This window comes from Balaenoptera musculus, chromosome 8 (assembly GCF_009873245.2).
Source record: "Balaenoptera musculus isolate JJ_BM4_2016_0621 chromosome 8, mBalMus1.pri.v3, whole genome shotgun sequence".
In the NCBI taxonomy this organism is placed as follows: domain Eukaryota; kingdom Metazoa; phylum Chordata; class Mammalia; order Artiodactyla; family Balaenopteridae; genus Balaenoptera; species Balaenoptera musculus.
Genome location: NC_045792.1, coordinates 56,329,507 through 56,342,774, shown reverse-complemented (window position 1 = coordinate 56,342,774; position 13,268 = coordinate 56,329,507). Strand labels below are relative to the sequence as shown.

The window sequence follows — 13,268 nt, the reverse complement described above, 5'->3', positions numbered from 1 at the left end:
GAATGAAAGATACGGTATCTCAGAAAACAAACATTTCTCACAAATCACTGGAATCTGATTCACCATAGAAATTTCCCATGTTCTCCTAACTCTGTTCCTTGTGTATATGCTTTCTGTGTTTTTTCTTATTGAAGGGGAAGTTATGAGAGGTTGGAGGGTAGAGGTCATTCTGATGGGAAATCCAAGAAATGTAATGCCCTAAGAAGGGGGCTCTCAGCCCTTTTTTTATCAAGTGGGAAAGATACTTCGGGAACATGTTCATGATCCGTTGATTGTATCTGCTGAAAGAAGTCATCTGGGTCTGTTGGGTTAATGTCAAATCTGGGGATTATGTATCTAGCCCCTGGCCCCTTTCATGTAATTGCCTCTTTTTAGAAGGCTGCTGCTTCTTGGCTGAAGCTTCCCAGGAAAACCTTTTTTAAGTGGCTTCATTTATTTTTTTAAACTTAATCTTTAAATTTTTGCCTGGAGGAAGCACTGGTGATGAATGCTTTCTGTGTTTTTTGTTCATTTTCTCTTAAGGAAAAATGCCCTTAAGAGATTAAAGCTGCTTAATTAATTGCTATGTTATTACAAACAGACAAACTAAGATGGAAAGCTGCCATTGTGCTTGACTGGTGAAGCTGATGACCGAAGGCTGTGCCGTTTGTCCTTTTTGTTCCATTTGACAGATATTTCCTGAGCTTCGGACTTGTGCCAACCCTGTGCAAAGTCATGGCTATAAAGATGGAAAGGACAGCCCTGCTCTTGATGAGCTCAGTGTCTACTGGAATGTATTTGAATGCATGTGTGGCTGGAGAGCTCGTTAATGGTTTCATGAAAGACCATAGTGATGATCTTGGATGGCCCATTGAAGGTACTGTCCAGCACCCTTGAACATTTTAGATACCCCCATCAGTATTTGTGAATTTGATTGCAATACTGCTCTCCATTTCTTAAGTAATTTTACCAGTGGAGAATGATTTTTCTCCTCCAGTGATTATAGGACAATAGCATCTCTTTAGGAGCTGCTTTTAGCGTAAAGCCCCAAGAAATGAGGAAGGTTGTGGGTCACTGACATGGTCAGAGGAGGCTCACTCTCAACTTAGTAACCTACTAACCTCTTCCCCAACCAGACCTCTCACCAGAGCTGGCAGCAACTTGGGATTCCTTTCCTTTTTCCTGCATGGCTTTCCATTGAGATGGAAGGCGAGCAGGTGAGGAAGGGAAGAAAAATGAAGGCTGGATCATAATCATAAAATGTTAGGTAGCTGGAATGGGCATGGAAATTATCCAAGTCAAACTATACCCCCTGATGCCCTTCTTCTTTTTTTTAAGAAATGAGGAACTTGAGGTTCAGTGCCCTGTGTCATATTTGTAATGTAGTTGTCTAGGGTCTGAATGAATAGTCCTCTAAGTTACACACACACAATCTGCTAATGAGGGGGACACCCAAATGATTGTTTTAAGTTTTTTCTTCCTGCTTTTTACAGTTAGAATTAAAATGTACCCAGATCCCCTGAATACACACCCAGGCAGGGAAAACCCCCATAGTGAGAGTAATGTGAATGTGAAATCTTGGGAAGTGATATATTTTGATTGGAATAGCCGTCATTTAAACTACCAAGGATTAGAACCCAACCAACCCTTCACTTTTCTTTGAAAATCAAGAACTCCTTAGGGACTTAATTTTTCTCAGCCAGCCTTTTCCTTATCAACCCAGATTGGTTCCTTTGACTTGGCTTTTAGAAGTGAGTATAGCTGTTTATAAATTCTTGTGACTCAATGAGAAAGCAGGTCTTTTTTTTTTTTTTTTTTTGAGGGGTGGGGGTGGGATTCTAGGAAAAGAGGATGCTGAATAGACTTTCCTCTAAAGATGATCCAGAAATGCATCTTTACACGTTATCCACAGTGAATATATACAGAAGTCACCCGTTTAGAAATTGGTTAAATTGGATGAAGGAAAAGTACCAAGACTGAATGTGCACATTGTTCTATGTATTATCAGTATTTTTTTTCCTAAGAGAAATATTTACACATTTTGCTTTGTGAGAAAATGCTTCCTTAATGCCTTGTTTCAGTAATTGTGGGAGGCAACCTCAAACTGGGGGCAGGCTCTCTTTCTACGTTTTCTGGTGTCTTAAGTCAAGAACTAGTTGGACGAAGCCAGGGTAAGGCCAGGCTTGTTCTTCTTCCTTTCCTCTCATTTAATAAGGGGTAGAAACAGGGAATGTACTCCTCAAAGATCAAGCCATGAGAGCTCAGGAGCAGCTTTCGGGACTGGCTCCAGACGGCGGCAGCAGATTCTCCCTTGCTGGCCCTGCCCCCCTCTCCAAGCTGTGCCACCAGTAGGAGCAGGGCTTTCCCTCAGTGGGTTCAACCCTTAACCTCCAGCAGAACCTTCGAGTCCTAATGAGAATGGGTAACTATGTAAAGGAAAAATGATTATCTTAAATGCCAACTAATGGATTTTTTTGTCTGTGTGTGACTGATGTACTATTTACTCTTAGTTCTTCATATAAACAGCTGTCCTTAGGGCCTTATCCCCTCCAACCTAGAAGTAGAAAATGGTTTGGATTTTGGTTTCATTCAACCTGCTGTCTGCATTAGATTGCAGAAGGGGCCCAGACCCTTGGCACTGCCATTGCTGGCTGCCTCCTCTCCAGCTCATTACAAGGAGCTTTTTGACAAAGACAGAGGACTCAGAACAGGTGTGCCCTGTCAGGGATGCTTCTGCTAAGGGATCAAATGGGATGATGTGCTGTTTAAACAACACCAAAGTGCATTCTTCAGTGTAGGCTTGCCAGGTTGAGGAGAGGCCCAAGTTGAGAATACAGTAAAGCAAACTCATGAATGTTCTGTTTCTAGTCAGTCATATTTCTGGAGAGCAATCTCAGGCAAATCTGAGCTGAGCTTAAACTATGTGTGTTTGAGTTTTGGTGCTATCTTTGCTCTGGGAGATGCCCTGTGTTGGAATGTCTTGCTTCGGCATTCAGAATGATGGGAGAACCAATTTATTCAGATGGTTGGTATCCCATGTGGAATAACTGAGAAAGTTAAGAGCGTCTGGCCTAGATAGGTATAGCCTCTTCAGGATAGTCTCGTATTGGTAAAGGGCCCGCCTGGCAGAGAGAGCAGATATACTCTGGGCAGAGAGAGCAGATATACTCTGGGCCCAAAAGCAGAGTTAGGACTACTGAGGGACTTAGGCAGATGCTTAGTCCAATGGCTAGAGCCATCCAATAGTTTTCCCAACAAAGGAAGGGACAGCCTTTGTAGGGAATGAGCGCCCTGTCACTAGATGTGCAAGCAGGAGCTGAATGATCTGTTGGGGAGATTGCAAGAGGCTTCATGCCTTGAGGCTGGGATAGGATGTTCCCAGGAGCCTTTCAGGCCTGAGAGCTTATGGTTTGATAGTGTTTCTGGCGGAAGGGAGCATTCCAAATCTCCCGAACTTAAACCTAGCGAGGTTTACAGTGTGAATGTTGGGGTGGGTTCTCCTTCCTAACATTAGTGGAAGGATGATTTTGGGCCTAGGAGATCCAACGTGGTAAGTCAGCAACATGCCCCAGCACATGAGTGCCGCTGAGGGTAGCACTGTGTTTATTACCTGAATCTGTCCAGGTGCCTGTGCGAATGAGTGAGACGTAACTGACTTTTTAACTTGATATGTGTATGGGACTGTATGTGATCGTGTATGTGACTGTCTGAACTTGAATATGTGTCTGGTATGACTACAGCTTGGTGTAAATATGTAACTGGCCACATGTATGTGACTGTGGTTGGTTGAGTGTGATAATATGCGAACATTTGTGTCCTAATAGTCTCACACTTGAAATACAGCAGATACTGCACCACAGACCTGTGGCTACAAGACTGTATTTCTATAATCGCCTTAATTGCACCTTAGGTTGTGGGAGTTTGTGCCTTGCTATGGGTCCTTAATCCTTATGCCACTGCTTCCTGGACCCTGGGAACTGCAGGCCTGCTCCCCAGGTCTGAATTGTAGGCACCTCCAGGAAAGCAGTCTTAGGAGAAATCATTGCCCAGGTGATTAGGTCACACCCAGCACCCACACCCAAATGCACATCTCTGGAATCAGCCCCAGTGGCCTTCTCCTGATCCTCCTCTATAGTAGGTGCTGACAACTATGCATTCATGAGAATGGGGCAACCCCATAGGCTGCTTTGGCCAGAACTAGCTTACTTAACCTGAGTCCAGGTTGACCTTGCACAGTCCCAGGGTCTGTTTTAGAGCTACATCCCACTGTATTTGCATATGGGACTTCAGCTTATGTCCTGGATTAGAAAACCTTGGGAAATTCCATGTAAGCCCTCCCCTCAACTTGTCCCAACTTTGTGGTCATGGCCATCTAATAAGGAAATTCCCAATCCTCTCTTCCCTCTTCCCACATTTGCCCTCACAGTGGAAAAAGCTGCCCAACAGAGAAAGCCTAGAGGCTTTTGGGGGCCTAGAGGCCTCAGTTTTGTACCCGCCCTGCTCCCAACGTGCACGCGCACACACACACACACACACACACACACACACACACTCACTCACTAGTGGCTGTGGGCAAGTTAGTTAACGTCTCTGAGCTTTAGATTCTGTGCTGTTTCTGTTTCATCAACCCTGTTTTCCGTCCTAGTGCTTATCCCAGCTCCGTGGGGTAACACAGTGTTACCACTCTGTGTGACTCGGGCAGGTTTCCCACAGGACTCTAGGGATGCGCATCAGCTGGGGTTTCTTTCCCCAGTGCGACAACCTGGCCTAGGCTCCAAAAAGGCATGAGGCCTACCTTGCTTTATGCACCCACTCTTTATTGCTGTTGGGCCACGTGCCGGTTCCTGCCCGGCCCAGGGAGGGGAGGTCCTGACGAGCTCCCCACTCTCGGCGGCCAGCGAGTGAGGCTGAGCAGAGCCCGGAGGCCCGCACCCGTCCCAAGGAGCAGTCAAGGGCACGGAGCCCTTGCGGAGGGTGTGGGGCGCAGGCGGGGCGGCGCACGTGGCCCCGTGCGCAGCCCTAGCCTTTCGAGTCACTGGCCGTGGGCTCCTGGCAGAACTCATCCATGAACTCGAGGAAGCGGCCGAACTTCTTAGGCTGGCCCTCGCTCAGTGCCAGGCGGACCTGGGGTGGTGCCGTGGCCCCGAACACCGACCGCAGTGAGCAGCGCACCAGCCGCCGGTACCGCGCACGAAACTCCTTCAGCAGCCTTTTGGCCTCCAGGTACTGCTTCTGGTTCACCAGCCGCCGCTCTGGCCGCTGGCACAGGACAGCTCCTGCAGGGAGAAAAGCCGCGAGGGCCCCCAAGGTCACCCTGGGTCCCACCTAGCCCAAAGCGGCGGGGACTGGGTCCAGAGCCCCCCAGAAAGTGGGAGGGGTGGGAAGAGGATGTTGAGGGCCTGAAAATGGTCTCTCCAGTTTGGGCACTAGAAAGCCAGAGGTATCCCCTTCTGATTCTGTCTCAAGCCATTGGTAACATGCTGTGTGACTTTGGGCAACTCTCTGCCTCACTCAGGCCTCAGTTTCTCCATCTGCACACAGGAAGGTCTGGGGCAGATGCTCTCTAAGGGCCCTTCCTGCTCCAACACAAGCCCTTTGCCTATACCAGCAGGTGAGTAAACTTCTAGATCTTGGATCCTGGCAGCTGAGGACTGGGGGTCAGAGCCGTACCTAGTGGTGCCTCAGTAATGTTCCAGGGGTCCCGCATGCGAATGAGGACGTCATCCAGCAGCTGGGCTCGAGTCTTCCGGGGGGGTGGAATAGGGATCCTCTGGGTCTGGCGGGAGGTAGGAGAGCACAGTGTTATCCCAGTCTTCTCCTCAGACTTTCATGGCCTCACCTCCTCATACAGTCACAGTGACAGGCAGGGGAGAACTTGGGGGCACTAGGGAAAAGCATGGCTCTTTGAAGGTCCCAAGGTGACAGCCACCTCTGTACCCGTGGGTCCTGAGGGGCAGTTCACATACACAGTGAGGTGGAAGTTTACCCGTTTCTCCTTGGGAACATAGTGTTTCTGAAGAGCGTCCAGCCTGGGCTTGCAGGAGCGGTACACGAGCGGATGTTTCAACATGTGCTGCAAGGCCTGTGCATTCTTCTGGATTCCTAGGGCAAAAAGACAAGGTCAAGGCCCATCCCCCTCCTCCTGGATGCCTCCCCCAATTTCTTCATTCCCCATTTCATAGCAGCCCTGGGTAAAAAGATGAGGGGCTCCAAGAAGAAAACACTGTTCCTATATCCTGCCCTGATCTGTTGTGGTGCCAGAAGTTCCATCATTTGTTCAGTGAATACTTGTTTCCTATGTGCACAGATCCTGATGGAAAAATAGCATAGGAGTGGGGAAAGGGAGTAACCCCAAGTAACCCATTAACCTCAGGGGGTTACACTGCAGAGAACGACACCCAACAGAGCACAGCTGAGCACCACTGCAGATACTGTTAATACAGCAGAGTCTGAAATAAGGGGCCGGAGAAGGCACTGCCTCCCTTGTCTCAAACCACACAGGGAGGATTTTGGGTGTTCGCTTTGGAGATTAACTGGGCTGGGGAGGACCTTGGGAATCTGACCAGTCTGGGTGTTTGTTCATCACACCCTTCCTGGAGAGACTTTTCCAACCAAAGCAGTTGGGTCCAGACTGGCTGGAATCTCTGAACAGCTGTGGTTCCCCAAAAGCCAATGAGGGTCCAGGCCAGGGGTCCTGACAAGTAGGGCTCCAAACCAGAACACCCTCAGGGGCCCTTTGACTGACAGACATTCAGACAGAAGATGACACCCTGGCCCGGAAAAGAGGCTTGGCACCCGCCTTGGCTTTGCCCTGACTTGCTCTGGGCCATGGAGAGAGCCCCTTGCCCGGAGCCATTCTCCTCACGTACCTTTCGGCTCAGTGAAGGCTGGATCAGGCTTGGCTGTCAGCAGCTCCTCAGAGCCGTGGTACTTTCTGGGGAAGGAGGCAGATGGGAGCTTCTTCTGAGTCCTCTTCACCTCTCTGGGTGCTGTGGGTGGTGGTCTTTGGTCTTTCTCCTTTATCTCTGTATCATCCCTCTGGAAGATGGAGGAAGACAGCCCACTGACCTGTGCCCCAGAAGAAAAAGAAAATGCATTCCCTTAACACTTCTGAGCTCTGTGTGGGTCCCCATGCTGGATCCTGTTATGGGCAAGAACCCAGACTGGGGTGAGAGGAAGCAGACATGAAAATAGACAGTTACCATACATTGTGATAAATGCTGTCACAGGAGAGAGCACAAGGGTTCAGGGTGAGCCCACAGGAAGCCCTAAACAGCCTGGGGGGCCAGGAAGCTCACTGGAGGGGTTGTTGCCTTAGCCTGAGCGAAGTCTTGAAGAACCAGGAGAGCCATCCCCAGGTAGACGGCAAGTGATGAGAAAGGAGGACTGTTGCAGGCAGGGAAGAGCATGGGCAAAGATGTATAGTTAAGACACAGCAAAGTGCATTTGCGGGGAGTAAAATATTGCTGTGGTTGGAGGGTACTGTAAAGAGATAGGCAGCTGGAGCAATAAGCAGGGCCCAGCTCGGTAAGGACCTTTAAATGCCAAGCTGAGGGTGTTTGTTTTGTTTTTGTTTGTATTTTCTTTATCCTCACTGTAATGGCAAGCCATGGAAGAGTTTTAAAAGGGGTGAGTGAACATTGTCTGAATTCACTTTTTTAGCCTTACTGTGATGGTGTTATAAGAAGCATCTTTATGAAACCAGTAGGAATGTAGTTATACCCTTAATTAAAACTTATGGTTGACTAAAGAAGAAATAGAAAATCTGGGTAGACCTTTAACAAGTAAAGAGATCGAATTAGTAATTTAAAAACTTCCCACAAAGAAAAGCCAAGGATCAGATGGCTTCAGTAGTGAATTCTACCAAACATTTAAAGAATTAACACCAACCCTTCATAAACTCTTCCCAAAAATAAATAGAGGAAGAGGGAACACTCATTCTCTGAAGTCAGTATTACCCTGAAACCCAAACTAGGGAAAGACATCACAAGAAAGGAAAACTACAGACCAATATCCCTATGAATATAAACACAGAAATACCCACCAAATACTAGCAAACTGAACCGGCAACATATAAAAAGGATTATATGCCATCCAAAGTGGGATTTATCTCAGGTATGCAGGGTTGATTTAACATCTGGAAATCAATTAATGTAATATACCATATCAATAGATAAAGGACAAAAACCACATGATTGCAACAGACACAGAAAAAGCACTTGGCAAAATCTAACACCCCTTCATGATAGAAAATACTCAACAAGCTACGAATAGAAAGAAATTTCCTTGACCTGATAAAGGGCATTTATGAAAAACCCACAGTTAATCATAATTAATGATGAAAGACTGAACAGTTGTCTGCTAAGATCAGGAGGAAAAAGACAACACTGTATTGGAGGTTATAGCCTGGGCAATTGGGGGATTGTTTTTTTCAATCATGGTGACTCATAATTGACTGTATTGCTTAGGTCGCTAGGAAGCTCGAACTGCATTTTGGCAATAGACCTCTATTATGAGAGTGGCAGTGCATGATGTGCACATTGGAGTGACAGAATTGGCCTTGCACTTATTATTTCCTTTCCTGTGCATATCTTCCTTTTATCCAACTATCTCAATTATTTTTTAATACTTGTTTGTTTATACTGTTTTGTTCCAAGAAGGTTCTGATTTAGTTCATAAAGATACTTTTATATTGTACGAATTTGTATGTCACTATAAGTCATGTGTGGAACAAGTACGAGATGAATGGATAGAGAGTTAGATAATTTATGGGTGGATGTACATCTTGGAAAGATCTGGCAGATTGGAGGGGCAAGACTGGAGGCAGGAAGATCAGGGAGGATAATAATGTTACAATAATAAAGTTCAAGGGGGCCCTGCCAACTCCTCCAGCCTAAACTTCCCTTTTCCTACCTGCCACCTTTCTACTGTATTTACACTGAATCATTCATGGTTCTGTACGTACCATTTTAATTTCCTTCCTCTGTACCCTGCTTCACGCTGTTCTCTCTGCCCAGAATGTCCTTGCTGCCCAGCTGTTCACCTTGTTAACTCCTACTCAGCCTGCAAAGCTCAGCTCATTTGAACTGCTTCTAGGAAGCCCTCCTGGTCTAGGACAAAGGCATCCCTCCTTCCTCTAGGCTCCCAGCCCCTGAGTTTTCCTCAGTCTCAGCACTGACTGCATGCATGGTTCCTGACCATCTCCCCTATTAGACTGAGGACATCTTGAGGGCAGGACCCATGTCTCATCCATCTGTGCTCCCAGGATTCAGATGCAACATCAGAAGTGAGGTGACCTTATGCAGATAGGCAGAGGCAGCAGCAAATCCTTCCAAGAAACTGGTCTGACCAACGCCCCAGCCAAATCCCAGATGTTGTCTGTGCTACAGGACCATGACTTATCCCCATGGGTGTCCCTACCAGTAGCCCTGGATCAGTGGAACTCCCAGAAGGGTGTTGCAGGCTCGGCCAAGGCTGCTGCTTTCTGGTTTCCAGAACTGCCTTGGGCTTAGTTCCAGCTGCCTACAGCAGTCCAGCCGTCTAAGGGTTGGACAGGAACCCATGGGAGCTGGGAACGAGTGGGCAGGGGCAGGTGGGTCCAGGCACCTGGGTCAAGAAGATGGACTCTGTGCTCTTGGTGTCCTCATCTGACGGGCGGTCTGGGCTGAGGCGGCCAGCAGCGTCGCTCTGGCGGGATGTGTCCTCACTATGCACAGTGGAGTCGGAGCAGATGGGAGGCAGTGGCACGAAGGCCCGGTGGGAGAGGGGAAGGCCATCCGGGCCCTCGATGGGCATCTCTCGCTCCACAGAAATGGTCTTGGTGGCGGGCAACTCTTTAGTCAACTCTGCCTCTGTTTCCAGCATCTCCTTTGAGGAAGACTTGATTGTGGTCATGGGTGGGTGATGGAGAATCAGAGGCTGCTTTGGCACCTTTGGGACTTGGGTTTTCACCTGTCATGGGAGAAGGGCTGAATTGGCTTGCTTCCTAATCAGAATCTCTCCTCCTGGATATCACCAGCCTAAGGCTAACTGGTATAGTGGTCAAAGCACTGGGTGAGGTCTCATAGGGGGAGGGAGGGGGCAAAACCACACTTATTGGGCATCTACGATGTACCCCATACGTGGCATGTAGTTTTATTTACACCTCAAACTACCCAGTGAATAAGTGTCCTCATTTTATAAATAAGGAAACTGGGGCTCAGAGAGGTAAAATGACTTGTCCGAGGTCACAGAGTTGTTCAGTGGCAGAGGCTCCAGGCCTCATTCTAGATGCCTGACCATATCACTCTGGCCTGCAGCAGCCTCATTCCTCTGATCAAGGTGTCCCACCGTGCCCTTGACTCCCCTCGGGGACTCCTAGGAGGGCCTGGGGGAGGTGGTCCCACATTCTCTGGAAGGCAGCAGCACCAGGCCCCTTTCAGGGTGCTAGTCCGTGCACCTTATATAAAGACCCCTATATAAGGCAAATCTCTCTCAGGGTTTAGACCCAAGGCAATAACTTCTTTCCCACTGAACTGCTCAGCTTCCTTAGTTAGCAAAAGCCTGTCATCCTTCCCGCCTCCTCCTCCTCTGCCTCATCTGCCAGGAGAGAGCCATGGGCCCGGTCTCCCTCAGCTGGGCTTAGTTCTGCTTCCCCTCCCTAGTTATACAGTGAATTGTTTTTATTCTTTGTCAAAGGTATTTGGTCCACTTATATCTGTACTTTGACAGGCATGCAGTGCAGTGGAAAGATCTCAAGCACAGTCTATCGTTTGAGCTTACAAAATGGGAGAATAGTCCCTGCCTGCCTGTCTCGCAGAGTTCTCCCAAATGAGATTGTGAGCACAAATGTACCTAACAAACTAGGGAGTGTGACGGATGACTTTTATATAATAGGATTAATAGGATTTTATAAAATAGGATTCTAAGAAAATATTTCCTTTTTGAAATATGTAAAATCTCAGTGTTTAGACTTGAAGCCTGAGGGACCCAGAGTCTTTTTTCAGAACTCATGCCTCAGTGTCCAAAACACCAAGTGCCGTCATTTGCCGGCTGGTGGAGAAGGGGCCACATTTATTCCTCCCTCTCACAGGTCTGTGCTGGAGGAGTGCTGGGGACACTCTCTATCCCACCACCACTTTCCTGAGGGAAGACTGGATAATCTGATTGGTCAGAGGTTGAGAGTCATTGGACCCTGTGTCCCAGATGGGCTGGACTGCTGAGCATCAAGGGCAGGCCATTTGATCTTCCCTTTGTGTTCTCACACATAGAGGCCTCATACAGCATTTTGGTTACACGTTGGGTGGGTCCAGGCCTGCTCTGGCAGGTTCTCCATTTCCCCCCTGTCTTGTCCATGCCTAGTATGAGGGAGGGCCAGCAACCTTGGTCTGTGTAACTGAGTGAGTAAAAGGCTATACATCCAGCCCATCTCTGGGAGCACACAGGGGACATGTAGGCATCTCCAACCTGCCTGCAGGCCACACAACACTCCAGTCTAGCCTGCATTGGAGGTTAGATGGTGTTTGCCTAGATTCACAAAGCATTGATGTGCTTCTCATTTGGCCACTGATACTTGGTGTTTATCCTCTACTAGTTGGAACTGTAGCGGTGCCCCTGGACCCCAACACTACCTTTTAACAAATAAGTTATTTCACCTCTCTGAGCCTGTTTCCTTGTCCGTGGTGAGGGTTACAGGGTAGCACGTGTGCAAGTTCTCAGCATGGGTGTTCTGTACGTGGGAGAGGGGATTACGTACTTAGCATCCAGCTCACTGACTGCCCTTCCCCAGCTGGCTGATGGGAAGGGAAGTAGCAGGATCTTTAGAGGAGGCAACAGACAAGGGGAAAGATGATGGAAACCCTCTGAATTTCTATTTCTGGTTTTACATGCTGCTCTGGTCCTCTGAGGGCTCAAGACAAGAGCTTGGCTGTACAGAAGCAGACGTGGGGGGTGGGCAGGGAATAACTGTAATTAACTTTCGGGATCAGCAATGCCCAGTCCAGCTTTTGGCTGTAGGAAGACTAAAGTTCAGGAGGGAGCAGCATTTCACAGAAATTTCTGAAATCCTTCGGATGAAAGAGGGATTTGACTTACTTTACAGCATCCCAGAAGGCAAATCTAAGACCACTAGCTGGGGGAGGTACTGAGGGAGCAGACTGCTGTCAACGGTAGGAAACGCTTCCCAAGATTCAGGCAGGAGATGTGTATTGTAGGCCTGGAGCAGCCATTCACGATTCCCACAGGTGACTGTAACCTGCATTCGTAGGGGTTTTGGGAGTTTATAAAGTATTTTTGTATCTGTTGCTTCATCCAGTCCTCTCAGCAGCTCTGAGAGGTTTTAGAGTTGAGAAGCTGAAGCTCAGAGAGTGGAAATCTTGCCCCAGTTCAGGCAGCTAGAAAAATGATGGAGCCAGACTCACACCTGGGTCTTCTGACTGATTTCTCTCCGCTTCTCCACAGCGTCTTCTCTGGACCTCAGTTTCTCTGTAAAGTTAGGGGGTCAGACTCAATGCCCTCCCAGGCTCCTCCCTACTCTGACTTTTGGGTCTCTGGCTGGCTGTCTTGTCTCTCCTGGGTATATCTGTATGTAAGAGAGTGAGGGAAGGAGAAGACAAAACTGCTGCTACAAACCTAACGGAGGGATCCCAGATATTGTGGGAGGGAGCAGCTCTGCTGCCAGGTTGGTCTGCAGGCATTAAAATAGGCTCCACTCCCCCTGGGCTTGGGGGGTCCTGCCTTTGAAGCCTTACCTTCCGAGAGTCCTTCCGAGGCATCAAAATGTGATGCTTAGCCTTTACCATCTTCCTTCGGATTAAGTGGATTCCCAGCCGCTCCTGGAGGAAGCTTTTTAGCAGTGGAGGGACGCCTGGAGCCACGGTGGGAAAATAAGATGACTATTAGCTAACATTTACTGGGGTCTTCTGTGTGCCAGGCACTGTTCATGTACATGTATAAACTTACTTAATTCTCGCACCAGCTCTAGGAGGTAGGTACCTATATTATGCCCATTTGACAGGTGAGGAAACTGAGGCACAGAGAGGTTAAGGAATTTGCCCAAGGCAATGAAGACAGTGTAGTGTAGATTAGAATACCCTAGTGTCACTCCAGGGCCCAGGATTCTAAAATGCCTCCAGCTGCTGCATCTTTGACAGTGGGTTCCAGTACTGACAGAGCATCTACTGCATTCAGCATGCTCTGGGTGGGGAGGGCTCAGCAGTTCGGCCTCCCACTCCTCCCCAACTGGGAAGTGGGGAGTGAAGTCACGACAGACCTGTTCCACAAAGCAAAGTGTTGTTATAGAGCCCATGCAG

General features: G+C 48.3%; 1 protein-coding gene across 4 annotated transcripts in view; it reads right to left on the bottom strand.

Moving 5' to 3' along the window:
* Positions 1-13,268, bottom strand: part of XRRA1 (X-ray radiation resistance associated 1) — an 84,730-nt gene that overhangs the window by 141 nt on the left and 71,321 nt on the right. For all 4 annotated transcript variants that reach the window (XM_036861587.1, XM_036861588.1, XM_036861590.1 and 1 more), the window contains 6 exons: positions 12,708-12,823; positions 9,586-9,930; positions 6,849-7,047; positions 5,966-6,081; positions 5,650-5,755; positions 4,775-5,255 (listed from right to left, as the gene is read on the bottom strand). In XM_036861587.1, coding sequence (XP_036717482.1) covers positions 4,999-5,255; positions 5,650-5,755; positions 5,966-6,081; positions 6,849-7,047; positions 9,586-9,930; positions 12,708-12,823 — 1,139 coding nt within the window. In that variant the 3' untranslated portion in view covers positions 4,775-4,998. The remainder of the gene's footprint in view (positions 1-4,774; positions 5,256-5,649; positions 5,756-5,965; positions 6,082-6,848; positions 7,048-9,585; positions 9,931-12,707; positions 12,824-13,268) is intronic.